The sequence below is a fragment of the Cylas formicarius genome, unplaced genomic scaffold (genome assembly GCF_029955315.1).
Source record: "Cylas formicarius isolate icCylForm1 unplaced genomic scaffold, icCylForm1.1 PGA_scaffold_10__41_contigs__length_53128322, whole genome shotgun sequence".
Taxonomy (NCBI): Eukaryota; Metazoa; Arthropoda; class Insecta; order Coleoptera; family Brentidae; genus Cylas; species Cylas formicarius.
Genome location: NW_026844214.1, coordinates 2795797 through 2817680, shown reverse-complemented (window position 1 = coordinate 2817680; position 21884 = coordinate 2795797). Strand labels below are relative to the sequence as shown.

Below are 21884 nucleotides of genomic sequence, written 5' to 3'. Positions count from 1 at the left end.
CTAAAAAAAGTATAAACAATTTTATTATTTCTATTATGCTCGATAGTACTACCGGTTGCAACAAGCCATAATACTCTATCTGCTTGTCAAAAAGATGATTTTTAAATCATGTGGCCAAGAATTATAAAGTTGAACGCTATTATAAGCAAAATAAATTTTAATTTATTTTGGGTATCTCTATGTTGTATATCAGAGTTGAGCTGAAATTTATTTTTAACTCTTTCTAAAGTAATAAAATAGCTTTTTGCTAAATTATGTTCAAAACACCTTCAATTATAAGACCCTCGATATAATTTTATCTGTTATATGATCCGATTTTCTTAGAATAAATATCAAACGACAGCCGAAGGCGGGTACCATAGATAAAGTTTGTTAATTCTGAATATTCACTTTTGCTTGCTCATTCTATAAGTAAATTTTTGAAATTTATGAAGCAACTATGAGAAAAATTTTGAGAAGGTCTATTCAACTAACCATCCATACTACATCTGTAATACATACATACATCTGTAATTGCAAATTCGGCTATTGACCAATAAGACCAACAACCAACATGGCCGCTAACACATCGTAAATGAGTTCGGATACGGCATTTTTACGGCAGTATTTTCCCAAAATATGTCCAAATTCCATTATATCTGCAGAAAAAAAAATTTTTTTTTTAACGTAGTAGAGTTACTGTATTGTCCAATGTGTTTGTCTTATAAAACCTGCTCATACATAAACTTCGACTATTTGCCAATAAGACAAACAACCAACATGGCCGCTAACAAATCGTGAATGAGTTTGGATACGGCATTTTGGACGACATCATTTTCCCAAAATATGTTCAAATCCCATATCTGCTACTATATTGTCCAATGCGATTGTCCTATAAAGCCTGCTCATACATAAACTTTGAGTATTTAATTCTGAATATTTACTTTTTGCTTGCTCATTTTCTATAAGTAAATTTAGTTGATGCAACTACGAGCACATTCGGCCTTTGGACAATAAGCCCTTGCGAAAAACAACCAACATGGCCGCTGACGGATCGTGAATAAGTGCGGAAAATAAGATATAAGATATGTAAGATAGCTATACAAAAATTGCATTCAAGCGTAAATAATATCGTTGCTAAATCTGTAACTGGTAACTGTCACTGTCAGTTGCAAACAAAAATTTTGTTTTTTGGTGACGATCTACTTTACAGCCACCTAATATTATTTTATTTTTGAACGTTACTATTAATTCGATTCGTATATAGGATATATTATCCAAGAAATGTGCAGAATTTTTAGGAGATTTTATTAAGCGTATAATATACAGGGTGTTCCATTGACAAATATAAAAATTATATATGTGGGTAATTTATGCAACGCCCTGTATATATAAAAATATATCTTCTCAAATCTCAAAAGTTCCTCTTTCAGGTAGGCCCGAAGATCGGTAGACGTATACTTAACACCCTGTACAACGTGGCGATCGTTAATTCTTCTGTGATTTCGCGTTATAATGAAATAATTATAGGCGCGTTCACAATTACTACAAACCTAACATTCTTGCTAAATATAGCTAACCAGAATAAATTGCCAAACGATAAACATTCGTATTTACAATCCGAGACAGGTACGAAAACAGCGTCTAATTTGTGTTCTATTGCGAGTGTGCGCGCGCAAACGAATTACACAAAAATCATTGAAAACGAACTCACTTGAACCTTGCAGTTTTAAACGGCGATAAATACGCCGACAGCGGGTAAACGATTCGAAAACTTTCAAACACCATAACGAGTACGAAAATCCTTCGATCGAATCTATAATAGTCGAACAGAGAAAAAAAACCGACCAAATGTTAATATTCAACGCAGAAATTGTGCAACGTGCGGGTTTTTGAGCGATTCGCAGTCGTAACGCGGTCACGTCGAAAAAATTAACCGCGTATACTAAAAACAAATGTTTTTTTTTTGAAAATTCAACTTTGGCGTTTATTTTTGCTAGAAAGAAAGGAAATTAATCCACTTGGCTCGCGTGCAGTCGGGATAGAGGAACGTCAGAAGAGGGAGGCCTAGGAATATCCAACATAAAGCAATTGCACCAATCTCAAGTGAAAAGTCTTATAGGGCACTTTTTGAAAAAATGTTTGCAGTAATATGTAACCATGACGACGAAATAACACCACTGAATTTGATGGGTGTCGAAGAGGATGTGTACGAAGCGGAGCAAACAGACAGCAGTTGATTGACGAGTGGAAGCATAACCAACTACATGGTACACACCCTAGCTACTTAAACCAAGACAAGACCGCGTCTAACAAATGGCTGAAGACGGGTTCCCTCTACGGCGAAACAGTTGGATTCAGAATAATACCTACAAGAAAACATCGCAAGTATATTATGGGAGAAGATGCCGACGATAAGTGTCGGAGATGGGGACATAAAGGAGAAACCATCGAACATATAACAGGTGCATATGAGACATTGGTGGGCATAATATATATATCAGGACCTTGCGAATCGGCATCAGCTTGTTAGGGGATCAATTCCTTATTACAAATATGACCCAAAAGGTGTATTAGAAAATCAATACTTTAAACTACTTTAAAATACTTGTATATGATATAAGATATAGAAATAAGATCACCCTCATCGAAGTAACAATACCAAGCTCAGCGAACATACAAAAGGCTTACGCAACAAAAACAAATAAATATATAGAACTTGCAGGGGAAATGAAGCATATGTGGAGAGTAGATCGGGTCAACGTCGGACCAATCATTGTATCGGCAACGGGTATAATACTAAAATCCACTATGGCTCACGCAAAAGGACTAAACATAGAATACCTCATACCCCAACTCCAGAAATCGGTGATACTGGACGCCCGTCACATTGTTAGGCGATCCCTGGCAATGGAACGAAAGATTTATGCAGAATGGCTTGACAACCGTCCGTCTGATGCAATGTTAAGATCACGGAACTACCGTTTAAAAACGAGAGAACATAACAAATAACAATAATAATAATAATAATAACAAACTGTGTTTATTAACACCATAATTGACAACAAAATACACACCCGTATATATCTACATCGTAAGTACAAGATAATGATAAATATCATTTCCTCTGCAAAGTATATCAAACAGGTACGACGGAGTCTTAATGGAGTTTAAAAACAAAGGTGGCTAACTGAACTTTATATCGGTCCTCCAACTTGAGCCAACCCGAGCAACAAAAAACTATTAGGGTTGTGATGGTTTAAAAATTGGTCGGATTGTACTGTGCGGTGTTGATGTGCGGAGCGCCCTCTATTGCCAATTGTTGGAGACGAAGTCGGCGAAGGAGCGCGGAGTGGCCAGTTCCTCTTTAGGGGACGAAATGTGTCGACGTGCTATTTGATTGTTTTGTTCGATTTCGATCTGCTGGACCAGAGTCGGTACGACCGATCCATGCAAATTGTACTTTTGTTTTTCACGTATAGTAATACACTCTGTTAGTATACTATAGTGTGTGTATTGTTTTCGAGGCTTCTGAACTCGGTGTGCTTCGGTAAAAACACATCCATCACAGGGTCGCCTAAATTGTTTTCAAACGTTAAAGTAGGATTACTGTGCACAAGTCCAATAGTTTTTAAAATATATGCGCTTTTAATATGAAAGCGACATTCTAAAATAAAACAATATTCTAAAATTTATAATTTATTCCTTAGGCAGCTGTAAAGTGGGCCGTCACCAAAAAATAAATTGTTTGTTTATAACATAGTTACAGATTTAACAGAACTCTGTTCGTTTCATCATATAATGCGTTATTCGCGAAGAGAAAAACAATGAATTTTGGAAACATTTATTAAACAAATTCAGAGGGCTAAATGGTTCAAAGGGAACTTCGTGCAATTAACTCCGATCGCACGTTTCAGACAAAAAAGTCTCAACTAACATCCAGAATAACTATAAAGAAGAGAACATTTCGTATAATATTATATCCTAATACCTGTACGGTCAAACTACATACGTAAGGAAAATTAAAATACTTAAATATTTCCTAGAGAGCCCAATACTATATTTTAGTTTTTTAATTTTCTAGTAAATGAAATAACTAACTAATTCTTAAATATGCTTGCAAATAAGTGTAGTTTAAACAAGCTTTTTTGTTTTTGTGTATAGTCAGAATTTTAAAATAATTAAAATTAAAATTAAAAAGAAGTATTCAAAGAAGTAATGACAGCTAAAATGTAAGATAACAAATCATATTTTACATTCCAGTTAAAAAACTTCCCAAACGTCCAAAAATTTATTTGAATTTGATAAGAAAAGACCATCACTTGATTAATTATTTTACCATTTAATTAACCACGAAATAGTATTAGCATGTCCTATGGCTTACTCTTCGCGTTTCTCAGCAGATGCAATTGTTTTTTCCAAATAAAAGTTTCATGTAGATATTTAGAAGTGTCAGAAGATTTATTGAAGCTGGTCAATTCGACCTGCTGTTCGTTTTTTGGATAGTCTGTGAATTCAGACATTGATCGCTTGATTGCTTGATGAAATAATTTCTTATCTAGGCCATAATGACAACTAACTAACTAAATTTAAGGATAACATAAGATATTTTTGGAAATCTTTCTACTTTAGCCAACATCTTGAAACCATAATTTCAATTTCATTCTTTTTTTCTTTTCCATCATATATTGTGGGGTTGTTCTAAATTTGTTTATGTTATATATAGAGACAGATCGAACGAAACTAACAATTGCTTTTTGGCCTTTTTTTTTAAACGGCCCAAAAAAATCGATAATTTTCTACATACAAAAACGAAGCAATTCGATATTTTATTTTCTATTTATCGGAGTCAGCTGACTTTGATTCCTTTGAATTAGTAATGTATATAAATTTCAGTAGCGTGTTGGAAAAGAAATTCCCGACAATAAGTTCGTTCTCCGAAAGGCAATGTGTGTCAAGTAAACAGATTTATTATTTACGTGAAGTGTATAAATAATCTTGTCAAATACCGATATTTTTAAAAAGATAATCGTTAATTGTTATTCTCGTACCTATATATTGTGGTATGACCGTAATAGGAAAAGTTTCAAAATTTTGCAAGGATTGATATTGATACTTAAATAGGCAGTGGGGTCAACATTTGATTTGATCTGCCAGTGATGTTCCATTGCGAGTGGTGCATTTCAAAAAAAATATATAACCTTTAACGTAGTTCAATGGTTTAACCAACCAAAACTTAACCCGAACAAACTTTTCTTAAACATTAAATCATATGAATCTTCATGAAGCTTCCCAAATGCAATTGAGTAAACTGCAACGCTGTAACCCACCTGATTATAGTAATAAATTAAATAGCCAAAGAATTAATTTTTTTAATTAAATGAAAATAGTCAAGTAAAAAATATTTTAAATAATTTATTATTTAACATAATTTTATTTAATCAGATTATTTCAATCCAATGTAATTTTTGTTGACTTGAACTAGCTAACGTTTCGCCCATCATCCTGTTGGCTTCTTCAGAGCTTGACTGAAACTGGCTCGCATTTTACTCTGTACCTGCTTTTATATTGTTTGAGAGGGGCGGAGCTAAATGAGGGACATAAACCCCGTCTCGGATGACTGATTCCCCTATTGGTGACAGGTAGAGACCTCAGTCGCGGTTAAGATTATTAGGTTGCTTATAGGTTTCTATACACTCTCGGATTTTTCGTTGGTAGAAGAATTGATTACATGCAAGAATTTTAGTTTTATCGAATCAAATTTTAAGTCCGGTTTCGAGATTGAGGACAACAGTGGAAAGTGTAGGATTGCTTTTGGTTTCATTGCTATTGGAAGGTTAATTGAAAAATATTTTTCTTTTAACGGCCAAAATTTTGAACAAATGTGGGGAACAGCTATGGGTTCTCCACTATCACCAGTCATCGCGAATATATTTATGGAAACCTCTGAGAATAAGGCTCTCGACACTTTCCATCTAAAACGTCTTATAATTCCCTCAAATAATGGACAAAAAAATGTTGTTATAATTCCTATCATTATCATTCTTGTAAGTTTAGGTATCCAGTGATCGAAAGAGTGCGGAATTCAAAATTGGCTGCTCGAAAAAAGCATTTTCTTTGACGACCCCTACTTGAAATCGGAGCTGCTGGAACAATAAAAGGAAAATGGAGTTTTATTTCGATACCGCTCATAGCCATCTAGTTTAAAAGAGAGCCGATAATTCGATTATTTTCAATTGCATATAACTCTTTGTTCTGTTGGTGATTTACGAACGTTAGAATAAACGATATACAGGGTGTTCCGTTTAAGTACATTTTCCTCATTTTTTCCTAAACCCCACATTCACCGTCGCAATCATGGGAAAATTGCTACAAGTTGGCAAATTTACACCTTGTATATTTCGGAATTTTTGGAATCCTTGACTAAAATAAAGGTCACTTTCTTAAAAATTCCTATTCGAATTTTGCATAATTTGGGCAGAAATTGACGTTATGTGTTTTTTTTTCATATCTTGATTGCCGCATATAAAATTGTGTTGTTACGCTACTGATCCAGGTATTGTAACCAAAATTTAACCACAGACTAAGGAGATGATGCACTACTCAATCAATTTGACAGATGCGTCTCTGCATATATATATATATATATATATATATATATATATATATATATATATATATATATATATATATATATATATATATATATATATATATATATATATATATATATATATATATATATATATATATATATATATATATATATATAGGTGGTGCCGTTTTGACGAACTCAATTAACAAAATCTCAAGATTTTCTAATGAAACACACTATATTTTTATTCAGATATCAATTCTAAGACAAAAAATAATGTAAATTTATAATTTATCTTATATTTAAATTTTACTTACTTTTCGAGATATTCGAGGTTTAAGATGATACCCGTATAAATTCTTGTTGAATTGAAAGCTGTCCACATTAGGTCAATTGTTGGCAATAATAGGTGTTTTTTTTGATAGCAAAGTCATGATACTACTTCTTTTAAAGATATAATACGCCATACTTTTTAAATAGAAATATGAATTGTTTAGAACTTAATGCGTCAAAAAAAAAGATTGTGATGTCATAGCCAACTACATTTTTAAATATTTTGATATTTCTTTATTGTTTTTATGTCAGATGTAACGAGCATTTTAGGAGGAACATTTTTAACTAAACTTTGTGGATCGAATTAACGAACTCTTTTTGGTTCACTTTTTGTTTTATAGATTTATTTATTCAAATTTATTACCTTAGCGTATAAACTTTAATTATTTACTTTTGTTATTAGGTATTTTCAATCAAGCTAGATAATTAACTATGAAATGTTTCTTTAAATATGAATTCTAAAGATTTATGAAATCTGTTAAAGTGTGTAATATAGAGTCGATTTGTTTCAAAATTTCTACGTATTTGGTATTATTGGTATTGGTATTAAAGGGGGGCGCCCTCGCGGGCGTCCAAGCACTTAGGCCACCAGATGGGCCCGTTGTGCCCCCAGGCCGCTCTAGAGGGCGTCCAGAATGGTGCCCCTCCTATAGAAGGTCAGCAACTCCTTTAGCTCAATACCGTGCACTGAGTCCGGATCGATCAGGGCCGTTCCGAAGACTACCAATCTTGCCCATGCCAAGGCAGGGCACTCGGTGAGCAGATAATACGGGGTGTCCTCCCCCTCCATGCACCACCTACACTCCGGGTCGTCTCCAATGCCTAGCAAGCAAAGATGCCTCCTAAGCCTGCAATGTTCTGTGTAGGCTCCTGTTAGTGCTCTACACTCCCTTCTGGTCAGTGTAAGCAGCTCGTTGGTCCGTGAGAGGGCGGGCCCATCCATCATAAGCCTCGCTTGCCCCCGCGGCCCGGTCTCTCGCCCAGGCTTCGAGAGCTCCCCGCCTCACACACGGGGCGATCCCCAAGCGGGGCTCTGGCCCTATATGCCTATGCGAGGAGCCCTCTCTGGCTAATGCATCCGCTGCCTCATCGCCCCGGATACCGGCGTGACCCGGGACCCAAACCAACGTGACCTTCCTCTCCTCAGCCACTCTCCTCAGTACCCCTTTGCACTCCTTTATCAACAAGGAGCGCGTAAGCACTGACTTCAGCGCCATAAGTGCAGCCCTACTATCCGAGCAGAAGAACATCCTCCTGCTTCCGTGGTTGAGCCGAAGCACCTCTCTGGCCGCCATCAATAAAGCGAAAATTTCTGCCTGAAACACAGTACAGTACTGACCCAGAGGGACCGACAAGCTCGATCCCGTTGTCTCGCAGTACCCTCCAGCTCCGGCCAGATCTCCCATTCTGCACCCGTCTGTGTACCAGACAAGTCCATCCCTACGTATTACGGGACACCCTGTATTTTTAGCAATTGGTTTTATTCGTATATCTGGAGTATTATATCTTTAAAAGAAGCAGTGACCTAACGTGGGCAGATTTAAATTCAACAAGAAATTATACGAAATTTATACCTCGAATATCTCAAAAAGAAAGTAAAATTTAAATATAAGATAAATTACAAACTTATCTTAAGGACGAAATTCTAACGTGTTTTGATAGTTACTGAAAGATTTTTGGTTATTAAACATTAATTTATCAATGCATCCAAGATTGCAGGTAACTGCAATAAATTTTGCATAGACTCTCCGGAAGATTTGAAATATTATAATTTTGTTGATACAGTGTGTCCCAGAAGTTACTTTGTTATTTTAAATGGAACGTCCTGTATATTTCGACGTGTTTAGAATTCTTGTTTTGAAATAAAGGTCACTTTCCTAAGAAATTCCTATTCGAATTTTGCTTACTTTAGGCAGAAATTGAGGTTATGTGATGTGATTACTCAATCAAATTTTACTTACTTTTTGAGATATTTGATATTTATTACTGCAATATATTTTGAATATATTGACCATCCTCTGCAATACACATTGTATAGCGCCTCACAATGCTGGAGACAAATTTAAATATAAGATAAACTACAAATTTACATTATTTTTTGTCTTAGAATTGATATCTTTGTTAATTGAATTCGCCAAAACCGCACCACCTATTTGGGACACCCTGTATGAGCTGAGACGCATCTGTCAAACTGATCGCCTTCTTAGTCTGTGGTTAAATTTTCGTTGCAATACTTGAATCGCAATTTTATATGGGGCAATCAAAATTTGAAAAAAAAAAACACATAACCTCAATTTTTATTTAAGTTATTTTAAGTTACCTTTATTTTAACCAAGGATTCCAAAAATGTCGAAATATATAGGGATACCCTGTAATATTTTAAAACTTCAGGAGGGTCCAAGAAACTTTTGGACGAAACTTTATTTGGCACACGGTGTACGCCGCGAAGCAATCAAGCTCCGCGTAATACCTGAAAACGTGTGTATCCAATTCCGTCCGATGCATATGTCGTTGTTTTGTATGGTGTTTTCTTCGCAAACACGACGCTATCATCGTCTTCAAGTTTGTTGAACTCGAAAATAAATGGGTCAGTAAGATAATGCTTTAAAACGCTCGCGCCGCCGAAGATTACTTTTTATAAAAATTCGACACGTGTGTGTGTGTGTGTGTGCGCCGCACATATTCGTTACACGAACAATGATAATTAATCGCCCGAGGAGAATATTAATGATTTTGGTCCTTCGGGGCGGGGAGGGCGAGGCGAATAGTTTTTACAGTTGTAATCGTCGGCCAATAAAAATCACTCGACGCTGCTCGAGCACCGTAAAATTTTTGATGGCGTTTCTGGAATATTAACGTTGTTTATTTTTCGACGGCCTACTTGGACCCGGTTACGCGACCGTTAACACTGCACGGTTCGCGAATTTGGCTCCAAGTACGTTCTGTAGCAATTTTATTTTATTGATAATTATAAAATTGACGATTTGCAAACGATAAATAACATCAGTCTGATTTTATACGGTTTCGGCATTAAAAAGCGGAATCTAGTAAGCGTTTTTTTTCAAAGAAACTTCCACAGGCTACTGCAATAATTCTTACAAAACTTCTAACGTTTCGCCAATCATCTTGTTGGCCTCTTCAGAGCTGGACTGAAACTGGATCGCATTTTACTCTATAGTTGCTTTTATATTGTTTGAGGGGGGCGGAGCTAAACGAGAGACATGAACATCGTCTCGAATGGCTGATTCCTATATTTGGTGACAGGAAAAGACCTGAGTCGCGGTTAAGATAGATTGTTAGGTTGCTCATAAATTTCTATAGACTCTCGGACTTTTCGTTTCATTTATTGACTTAACGAATAAAATTTTTTGTCCGGTTTCGTGATTGTTTTCTTCAACTGCTGATGAGTTTGTCTTAGTCTTAAAGCTCTTTCATCTTCTTTGAGCCTAGTTGCTATTTTTCGTCCGTTCTGTCCAATGTATTCTTTGCCGCTTATGCAAGGAATGCTGTAAATTCTCAAATGGAATGTTGTCTTTGACGGATCGAAGATGTTGAGAGATGTTTGGACAAGACAAGAACTTTTGATATGTGGTCAGTGATGTTTTGAATATAAGGAAGGGCAACAGTGGCAAATGTGGGATTGCTTTCGGCCTCATTGCTATTGGAAGGTTGTGGTGAAGCGTAGTTTATGATGGAATACCTTAATGCATTGTCACAACGCCATCCAAAAATCATCGGTTATCAACTCTCTTGTTTACAGAGCCGAAAAAGTATCTCAGCCCGAATCACTCAACCCAGTTAAGGCGAGAAGGTTTGGTTCCAGATTCTCGGGTTTTAATATATCTGAAATGATGTCGAGAGTTTCGGGATCTTTAATAAAGAGGGATTCTACGTCTAACCAAACCAGAATATCTATCTATACTTTTGTTATTTGGCTTCATGGCCTAGTAGATTTTCTTAGACATTTAAACTCTATACACTCTACATTTTACCATTGAAATAGAAACTAATAAGAACCTCCCATTTAATCATCTTAATCATCTTAATCATTTAAACATCTTCGATCCGTCAAAGACAAAGTTCCATTTGAGATGCCAGGAGTTTACTGCATTCCATGCATATGCGGCAAAGATTACATTGGAGAGACCGGACGAAAAATATCAACTAGGTTCAAAGAACATGAAAGAGCCTTAAGACTAAAACAAATAAACTCATCGGCTGTTGCCGAACACAATCACGAAACCGGACATAAAATTTTATTCGATAAAACTAAAATTCTTGCAGGTAATTCAATTTTTTAGTATCATCAGAATTAAAAATGTCGTCAGCAGGTTACTTTTCTGCTAGTTTTGGCCACGTCTTCTCCAGGCAATCGTTAGTGACGTTTCTGTCGATATCACGGGCTTCGCCACTTATCTGTCCAGAATTTATACCATGTCTCTGTTTGAACTTCCCTTCCCATCTTTTCAAAGCCTTGAAATGGATAATGCCAAGCTGTCCAGTAAACTTTTTTTACGATAGGGCCAGACAGTGGTACATTTTTAAGACGTTGCTGTTGGAACCACTGCAACATTGCCCGATCCAAATTTTAAAATTTTGGCTTTCTTAGTATTTTACTAAAACTGCCTGCCGCTCTACCCCGATTGACTTTTTCTTTGCACTTCCAAATCGTGGATACAGTCGACGGTGTAAGTCCGCATCGACGTCGCACATCACTTTTTTTTTCTCCCCGTTCTATCTCCCGGATTAAAGCAACTTTATCATCTAATGTAGGATGAGTTTACCAGAACAATAAAATTTGAAGTTGAAAATGTATAATACATATAATTATTTATTTTAATGAGTAATTTCAAAGTTTTTTTTTTGGTATACACGAACGGTGAACAGGTCATCAGCGAGGTGACATGGTTCGCATCTGAAACTAAAAAAATATCCTGAGTACCAAAGATTATTAAGATTCATGAAGCAAACTGAATATTTCTTAATATCACCAGACATCACAGATAACAGATATATCTTGCATAAAATCTGGAACTGAGTTTAGAATGGTACAAAGGGCAAAACACACATAGTACCTCTTTCAATCTCCAGTGCTGGTTCTTCCGATCGTGCAATGGATACTAAGGGCAGAGACACGCGAAGTATCCTGTCGCAAATAATCACACCGGCACTGAAGGGCAGAGACACGCGACAGTGCGATAAACAACAATATTCTGAAGGGCCGAGACACTCGACAGTGGCCCCGGGTTTCAACAAGCAACGGAACAACGTTTATAATAGTGTATATAATAGGGTATATTTTATAAATTAAAAAATGAAACCGATCAATAAATAGATCATTTGGTACTTTGATATTTTGGTCAATACAACGAAAACATCATGAAATGCAACTACTGTACTCCTGAGAACACTCGCCCTTTAAGTCTTCGCAAGTTCACGTAACGCGAACACAACCCGCAACAGTCGAATGCACGGTCAACCGAGAAATGCCGAAACGATATTTTTTAAAATGTTACTGCAAATTTTACCATTGGCTTTTTATAAATTACAAATCTAGTTTTTACTGAATGGCTGATTGTTGTTGTTCCTATTTGTAATGCATAATTATTAGAAGGCAAAGTAAAACAAAGGGGTTAGGTTAGTTGTGGGTGTAACTACTTAAACCGTGGTTACATCCATAACTAATCTATATCGATCCCCAGTATCGATTGATGTTTTATCAAACTCTAATTTTCCATGGTTTGATAAGAACCGGTATTGCATATACTATTCACATTTCGACTTTCATATTATATATTACAGACGTTTTGTCAAGAAGGTTCTGTTGGAAATCCTACATTTTCCCATGTGGAATTTGTCCATCTGGAGAGAATGAGAACTTTCAAAAGTTTTATATTGATCTTTACAAAATTTAAAACTAGAGTAACGAATTATTACTATCAGTTTATATTTTCTAAGACATCTTGCAAGTTAGAGTCGATACATGTTTAGATGGAGTAATTATTTAAAAAAGGAAGTACCTGGTTTAGTTTATTTACCTACAATAAAAATGTCATCTAGTGAAGACTGACTTCTAGAGTATTTTCATTATCAAGTTTTGGATGTCGAGTATTAAGTTTCACGTTCAAACAACTCCTGAGTTAGCACGTAGCAAGGTGCCTTAATTAAATTAAAACGAAAAAAAAAAAATGTGCGAAATCGTTTTCCGCGTCGTAGCTTTCACTAACCCAGCCTAAAAACTTCGTTATCATCGTAACGCGGGTGGGCGTAACGTCCGCTATATGACGCGTGCCCACGCCAACGATGAATTTAGAAACAGCTCGTCGTCTTCCTCTAAGCATCTACTTTCAAAAAAAATGCGGCATGTCATCGCTCAAACCGTACCAAAAGATCGAGCGTCCCGAAAACGAATCGACGAATTGTTCGTTCACCAGGTTCACTGGCCTTGCGAAACTGCCGTTATTGGCAACGAATTCGTTATTTCCGAACTGAACGCCGAATTTATTTTTAGCGACTCACCGGGCTGTGTAATTATTTATCTAAGAACGACCAGGGCGATTCAATCAGAGCCAGATTTACAATTTTTCCATTGGTTAATGTACGGGGTCATTTTTTTAGGGTTTTCTTCTCAAACTAAACTGGTGTTCATTTTAATCTGTCATTAAACTCCATAAACACGCACGTTTAGAAAAGAAATCATTAAACAGCTGTATGCTTGCCAACTATTTCTCGCATATTTTGAGGTTATGTTCTATGTTCATTGGTTTTCTGTGCATTTTTGTTTTTTAATCCTTTTATGGAATAAAAATATTCCATGCGAACGGGAGCAATTACCCCAAGCAGTAATAGCATAATTTAAAGTGAATATGCGAATAATAATATAGCAATAAAAGACTAAGCGACCCTTCTTCTAAGTTGCCAAATGACAAAACAGTGTGTGGATAATTTTATGAGACTATAGTCCACCTGATGAGATCAAGAAAGACCAGAATCGAAATAAACTCCCAGAAATTTCGCAACCCGCCTCTCCTCGATCGGTTTATTATTACACTTAACTAATATGCTCTTATCTATGCCTCTTAGTGAGAAATGAATCAATTCAGTTTTATCAGGATTTAATATAAGACTATTTCTGTTACGATAGAGTTCAAACCGTAGCAAACCACAGCTGTATCATCAGCAAATAGTGATAGATAATTATTATCTGATCCACAGAAAACTATGTCAGCAATAAAGATAATAAATAATAGAGGCCCCAACGCCACGGTGGAACACCACTGGAAGTCATCTCATCACTAGAAAAATAATTCTTATCGTTTTGTTTAGGAAACTCTCCAACCATCGTAGAGAGTTGCCACGAATACCATAATGATTTAACTTAAGAAGCAACAAATCAAAGTTAATTACGTCAAAAGCTGTTTTTTGTTCAAAAAGAAGGCAAGTTGATACTCCCCTACGAAACCTAAACAGGTTAATACTGAAAAAGCTTACTTTCTCTAAAAATTCCAATAGCCTTTTATAAAAAGCTTTCTCCAAAATTTTTGAGAATATTGACAATGCTATTCCTCTACAGTTAGAGCCCTTAGTCCTTAGTAGTTAGTGACATAGTAAATATAAGTCAAAAATAGTTTTTTTTTTGGTAAAAAAGGTGTAAGTTTTTAAATGTACATGTTTGTGTCCACTTTACAAATAAGTGTGTTATTACAGTGTACACAGTAGATACACATTCCACATGCAATAATGTTTCAAAAGAAAATATAAAATGTTATATACGAGGTGTGTTCAAAAAGTAAGGTTACTTTTGTAATTGATTGGTTTGGTTGGCTACGTACTTTCGATCTTCGATACTTTTTTTTGTTGAAGGGTTGAAGAAGTGAAGCAAATGGTGTTGTCAAATCACTATTAGCGAAGTGGTTGAAGATGATTGGCTCGTGCCATGCAATTTAGGTTTTGGGCATGAAACGTGTAATAGCAAAATTTGGTACAAAACTGCTTAATTATGAACAAAGAGTTATTACACGACGTCAATGATGATCTTGGTATGCTCAAAAAGGTCATAACTGGCGACGAATCATGCGAATAAGGCCAGTAGTCCTAATAGAAGAATCGCCAAACTGCTTTCTTTGATTATCGTGGCACAGTACATAAAGGGTTCTGACCATAAGGTCGTACGATCTATAAAGAGTAGAAGTAGAGTAGAAGCAATGTGATGAAAACCACAATCATGTCTCAGCCACCATATTCGCCCTTCGACTTTTTCCTGTTCCCAAAACTCAAGAAACCCTTGAAAGAAAAGATTTATGGAACGATTGAAGGAATAAAAAAGAAATCGCCGGAAGAACTCAAGGCTATACCAAAAAGTGCTGACCAGAAGTGTTCCGAGGATTGAAAAAAAAGTTGGTACAAGTACAAGGGGACAACATTAATTTTGATAAATAAATAAATACTTTTTGATAAAACTTAAGTCACCTTATTTTGAACACACCTCGTACATTTTATAAATATTGAGGATATCCAAGAAGGATGCCCGTCTGTCCATTTCTAGATACTGTGGTCGAAGCCTTTTCTACAACTTGTAGCCCAACTGAATATATGTCCATTGATGGGATGATTATTGCGTTCAAGGGTGGGCGTACCAACCAACCAATCCAAAAAGTAAACTTTCAAAGTGTGGATTCGATTCGATTTATGTTATCAATCGTCAAAGGAAAATATAAAGTCGGATTTGAGCACGACAAAATATTTATAGATAGCCTTTCTGCATCCCTTTCAACAATTACTCACTTGAGGAATAATTATATTTTTGTTGTTGGGACAATACGGTCCGCATTGACCACAAAAAAAGATTTATTGAAGAATGGTCGAGGATCTGTTTCAGTAATTACGTCTTCAGATATTCATATTATTTCTATATTCACTGGAAAACGAAGAAAAACTTATGTTGAAGTAACCACTATCCGCATGCAACCAAAAACAAGAAATTCTACAATATTTCATTTTATGAATGTTGGAATGGTAAATTCCTAGATGCTATTCTAAAAAATTAACAATTTCCAAATGCCATTGGTTGATTTCAAAGCATCTATAACAGCAACAATTTTACAGATCAACAAAAGTATACGGAAAAGGAGCACTTTTGACACCTAGAAAAAAGAGCCCATGGACTAAGAAGTTTTGAGATTTGCGGGGATAGAATAAATAGATACATTATGCTACTAAAAGCCACCATAAAACACTAGGCTGTCATCGCTATTTAATGCGCTGAAAAATCCAGCTTATTTTGAAAATGATATCAGGGTTTCTACTCAAAAACGGAATAGACCAAAAACTATCAATATCGCAAGAGATTAGTATCTCCAAAATTCAAAATATCTTGAGACGAGTCTTGAAAGCACCCTGTAACTTCAAGGCCCACTAAAATTCCCATAATCAAGTAGTCCAGTAATAAACTCAGAAAAAAAGCGTTGTAAAACTAACGATTTGATCAAAATTAAATTCGCTTCGTAAAAAACATAAAGTGTGTTACATCATTGTCATCAGAAAAAGATATTCTATTAAACAAGTATATAATATACATAGCGTTCCATTAAAAAAAAAAGATGTAGGCTTATATGTCAGAAAATTGATAGTGTGTTGTTTTATACGTCACTTGGAAATAAACTTGGCTACTGACTCTACCTTTTGTTTTATTGTTTACCTCGTATCTCGAAAAACAAAAAAGTTATAGCCAATTACAACGTTATCGAGATAAATTGAACGCACGGTACGCCAGGGTCAATCACGTCCATATACCGAGCTGCGCAATAATATGTACGTTGTTTCTCATAAAACTTCTAATGGGCATGGTTTTATCTGTAGGAAAAACCTACTGCGGCGCTTTCGGCCATACCCTGAGGCGGGAATACACGGTGATCAGTCTGATAGTAAACAAGGCGGCCAGATTAATGATGGCGTATCCCAATCGCGTCATTTGCGACCGAGAAACGTTCCTCCATAGCAAACTCGAATCGAAGAATTTCATTTTGCAAGAGTTTAAACCATTAAAGGGCATCGTCAGTCCCGGTCCGATCTACGAGTTTAAGGAAGTCGAACGGTACGCTTTTTTCCGAATCGCCCGGTATATTGTGCGACCAAAAATATTGTCCATTTATTCCCAACAGATATATAGCTTCCAATAAGTTTAGTTTATAGCCTTTTGACATATCAAAATTGTAAATTTGTTTAATCTGTTTGTTCAATATGCATTTTAATATTTTTTTTATTTTAATCTGTAATCTATAAGATTTTTGCGTTTTTTGTGGTTTGCTGTTATTGTTGTTTAAAATATTGTTTCCAAACTTTCTTAAAAGGTGATCTTATGAATTTCTTTTTATTTAAAAATCTTGGGATCGAGTCGGGAGATAAAAAAATGAAGTTTAAAGGTTCTCACGATTTTCCTTTTCCACAAAGTGGCCAATTCGGTTAACGTATTTAATAATCCTATTTTTAATAATTTCAACATAATCTTCCTGTATAAAACCGCAAGCAAACATCCAAACAAATGCGTCAAAGATCTGTATACCTTTTATCGATCCGCTGGACGTGTGAGGCTGTTGGGACTGCACGTGGGTCTGTTGGATCTCTAGTTTGGTGGAAACATTGTTCCACATTTCAAACATTTTGACACGACACCTTTATCCACTTCGTATAAATTAGTCGAGAAAAAAAACCACCGTCGGTCTTATTGTAAGCGCACTTTCGTCTACACTATTATCCAAATTCGAGCTGCTGCACCACCGTGGCCTTCTTGTTTTTCGTACGTTTCACACAGTAGATCTGCCATCTCTTCATGCTCGTCGAAGATTTTCCCTGCACTTCCGTTTCGCCATTTAATGTTTTGCCGGCGCCTAAACTCAGATAAATTCGTCGATAATTCGTAAGAACAAAAAAAAAATGCCGATGTTAATTTAATTTGGAGCCGGTGGTTCCTTTCCTTCTATGAAATCTACGAAAATTGGTAATAGTAGACGAAAAATTTTTGTAATAAATTAAGACGTGGAAATTGGTGTTGTTATTATTGTTTCTTAGGCTCAACTAAAAAAATATTAGGAAAATCAAGTTTTATTTCGATAATTCCGTTATTTGCAATGTTAGGTTAATATTGCATTGTTCTGTTGGTGACCTACGATCGTTAAAGTAAAAAATATACAGGGTGTTACATTTATAAAGAATACATTTTCCTCATCTTTTCCTAAACCCTACATTCAATTATTTTTCTGTTCCACCATAGTAATCACTGGAAAAAATGCTACTAGCTTGCTAATTTCGGTTTTAGGCCCTGTCCTATTGACATGTCAACAAATTCAAATAAATAAATAAATATATATATATATATATATATATATATATATATATATATATATATATATATATATATATATATATATATATATATATATATATATATATATATATATATATATATATATATATATATATATATATATATATCTTACTATCCTTATGGCGTCTATCTATTGTGAAATTACATTCACTAGAGGGTCAGTGTGCAAGGAGCGTCAGTATATTGACGCTCTAAGCTTTAGCGATGTTTTAACATTGCCAACGCAACTGTTACACCATGAAAAGCCGATTGAACGAATAATCCGAAGACGCCATAATTAATACTGAATAAATGTGAAAAGTATAATTTAGTTCCTAGCGTAGACCGTGCGGGGCGCTACCGAAGATTATGTGTATATTTACATTGAGTATATTGTATGGATACTTGTTCGCGTCTAGAGCGTCACACATCTTGGCATCAATGTTAAGGGTAAAAGATATACAAATCTGTTTTAATCATATACTTATTCGCGTATGAAGCGTCATTATTAACTTATATTATTATTTCGGTTATTTTCACCAGTTCTGGTGTGCGTTGAGTGTAGCAAGCGTCAAGTATAAAGACGAATAGGTGGTAGGTACGTATAATTTCCTTCCAGTATGAGGACTTTTCAAATTGTCGTGATTTTTTGGCATTTTTCTGTTCTATTTCTAGATTGTTTTAGAACGAATAGGAGTAGCAAAATTATAATACTTGCTCGTAATAAGATTGATAGTGATTGTTTAGACATTTTAGAAATTCCTAAATATCAATCACAAGACACCGATAGAAACGAACAAGAGCGATTTCTAAGTAAATGGTCTGGTAAGTACACAACTATTTGTGTGTGTGTGTGTGTGTGTGAAAACGTTTTTAGTTTTCTTCTTCCTTTCTTTCCTTCCTTCCTTGAACTTATTTTCTAAAGTGCCGGTTACGACGAATTTGTTATCGTCAAGCAAAAAAAAAAAATTGAATTTTCTCCAGCACCGAGTGGCTCGGTAAATAGTAACTTTCAAAAAATTATAAGGTGTGCTACTCAAAAATTGAAAATTACTACTGTCGAAAAATTGAAAGTTTTAAAAGTTTTTAAAAGTTATAGCGTATTCCCACTTTCATATGGCACCCGCATATTGAAAAAAATATAGAGAATTATTCGGTTTTTGCTTTTAGCTTGCAGTACTTTGCAGCTTTCATATTTTGAACACAACAAATTGTTATATAGAAAAACGTAGAAAAACCCCAAAACATGAAAAGTTATTTGGTCTTTTATAAATAAAGCGGGTGGCACAAGCACACCCAAAATCACCTAAAACAAAAAGTTTGTATTAAAATTGTATACAGAATACACAAAAATATGGTTAATTTTGGAAAAAAAAATTGTACAGACACTAGAAATAATTCTGCAAAAATTGTCATTTATTTTCCAAAAGTACACCTTTGCTTACCTGTGTTACTCTAATCTTAGCCGTGCTCAAAAATATTGTTTTTCTGAACATCTTGTATGAACGGTACTTTTAAAAGATAAAATAAACTCCGATCTACACGCAAAGAACGTATATTCCCAACTGCTGTAATAAATAAATAAAAATCTTTTTTTTTTTTATACTTTCATATCGTAACCAATCATATATGGAAAGTGCTACTATAATCGAAATATTCGGAATTTTAAATTAATAAAAATTAAAACAATTTTAAAATATCAATAATAGACAAAGTTTTTCCAGAATCTCGACTTCACTAACAAGTAGACGCATGTTTTTTTAGTTCTATTTTATAACATTTAGGCTATTTAATTGCTGTAATACTTCAAACGTGCATTCAGCATCTACAAATTCAATTAAGTTTTTTTAGCATTAAACAAATTAACCAATTTAACAATTAGCAAATTAATTCAATTTAAAACTTTTACTGCACATAACAGAACCAAAGTTTGGCTAAAATTTTAAAACCGCTAAATTTTTTATTTTTCCCGTTTGAAAAGTAACTAATTAATTCAGTAACATGCATAATAATTATTTTCTTTTGTAGATACCGAAGAAGCGGTAACTTCCATTGGTTCTCGACAAAGCTTAAATCAAATCACTGAATCCAATCCATTACAAAATTTGGGAGAGTTTAAGCAAAATGAGGAAAGAAGGAAAGGAAACACAAAAAAAGGACTTTTGTATGTATTCTGAAAGCTATCTATTAAATTTTGCTCGACATGTATGTAGGGGCACATAGTATTGAAAATAGCGTGCAGAAAATTATCTCTTTGTCAGCTAGAGATCCTGAAAGAAGAAAATTGTTGAATTTCTTAAAAAGAAAAGGCAACTTTTTAAATAGTAGCGTGTTTCAGAAGCCTGTTAGAAAACAACAATCTAGCCAAAAAATATTACCCTGCACAAACTGTAAAGGTTTTTTTGCCTCAAAGCAGCTTTGGCGTCACAGGAAAAAATGCATGGGAACATCGGATAAATTACACCAAGCGAAAGGACAAAATTTGCTTCTTGAGAATTGAGAAAAAAGGGAAGTCATTCATTACTTTTCCAAACATATAAAAAAAATGTCATCCTCCCAAATAGTTTGAATGTTTAGCACTGAAAGAAAAATATCCAGGACTGTTCGACAATAAAGACTTTCCAAAAATCAAAGCCTTCGTTCAAAATGAATATATAAAAAAAAGGAGTTTAAAGTAAAATCGCAACTTTTTTGTTTGCAAATGCTTTTATAGATGGATAGATCACTGATGAAGGAATTGTAAATTTTATTTTGTTTTGTCTCTAGCTTTAGTTTTTTTTTTAATAAATAATATTTTTGTGGAACAGTACTAGTTTCAATAGTTAATGTGTGTGTGCGTGTGTGTTTGTGTGATGTGTGAAATCACAAGAATAAATATAATAACCAGAATAGGCCAAGCGCTAATGACAGAAAAAATGGTAGTTATCATAAAATAATACATACAAAATAGTTTATAAATAGTGTAATTTGCCATCTAGGGTGGTCCGTAATTAATGCGCTAAAAAGCAATCGAAAGCGGTATTTTACTTGTGTGTGTGGATAAATTATTGTAATATATTCTCTCAAAACGTTTGCCTAAAATTCAGATGTTTTAAATATACGATCCGCAAGTACGCGACCGGTATGACCGAGCGTTCTTTCGGCTTTCCGGCAAGCAGGTCCAGCTGCCGAAACGCAATTCACTATTAGTTTTTTCTCCCTTTTTCAATCTTCAATGAAGAAATGAACACATTCACATTGATATTAGCTTTGACTTGCATAAGTTAAAGTAAAAGATACTTTTTGAAACTGAATAATAACTTACTTCCACTGATTAATATGCCATAGGGATAATAAAAATATTTGTTAGCAAATTGTATCACCTGGTATATACCCAAATCAAATTAATAATAAAAGTTAGTGACACAGCATTGTTGCCGATTTTTTGGGGAGATGAGTGATAAAATAACGTCATTATACCACTTAACTGTAACGAAAGTTCTCTACATATCAACTTAGAAACTGTCGATAACTAAACTTTAACACTCAGTGAGCGATATTTTCCTAGAGCACGTTTGGCTCAAAATCATTATTTTTGCGAGTTTAATTTAGGATTGGCTTTTGGTGCATTCATTA

At 34.8% G+C, this 21884-nt stretch overlaps 1 protein-coding gene across 3 annotated transcripts in view; it reads right to left on the bottom strand.

Moving 5' to 3' along the window:
• The window catches only part of LOC132707281 (probable nuclear hormone receptor HR3), a 231046-nt gene that overhangs the window by 94467 nt on the left and 114695 nt on the right, over positions 1-21884 (bottom strand). For 2 of the 3 annotated variants that reach the window (XM_060680098.1, XM_060680309.1), the window contains exon 2: positions 17469-17793. The exons of the other annotated variant lie outside the window; for it this stretch is intronic. In XM_060680098.1, coding sequence (XP_060536081.1) covers positions 17469-17565 — 97 coding nt within the window. In that variant the 5' untranslated portion in view covers positions 17566-17793. The remainder of the gene's footprint in view (positions 1-17468; positions 17794-21884) is intronic. 3 annotated transcript variants of the gene reach the window in all.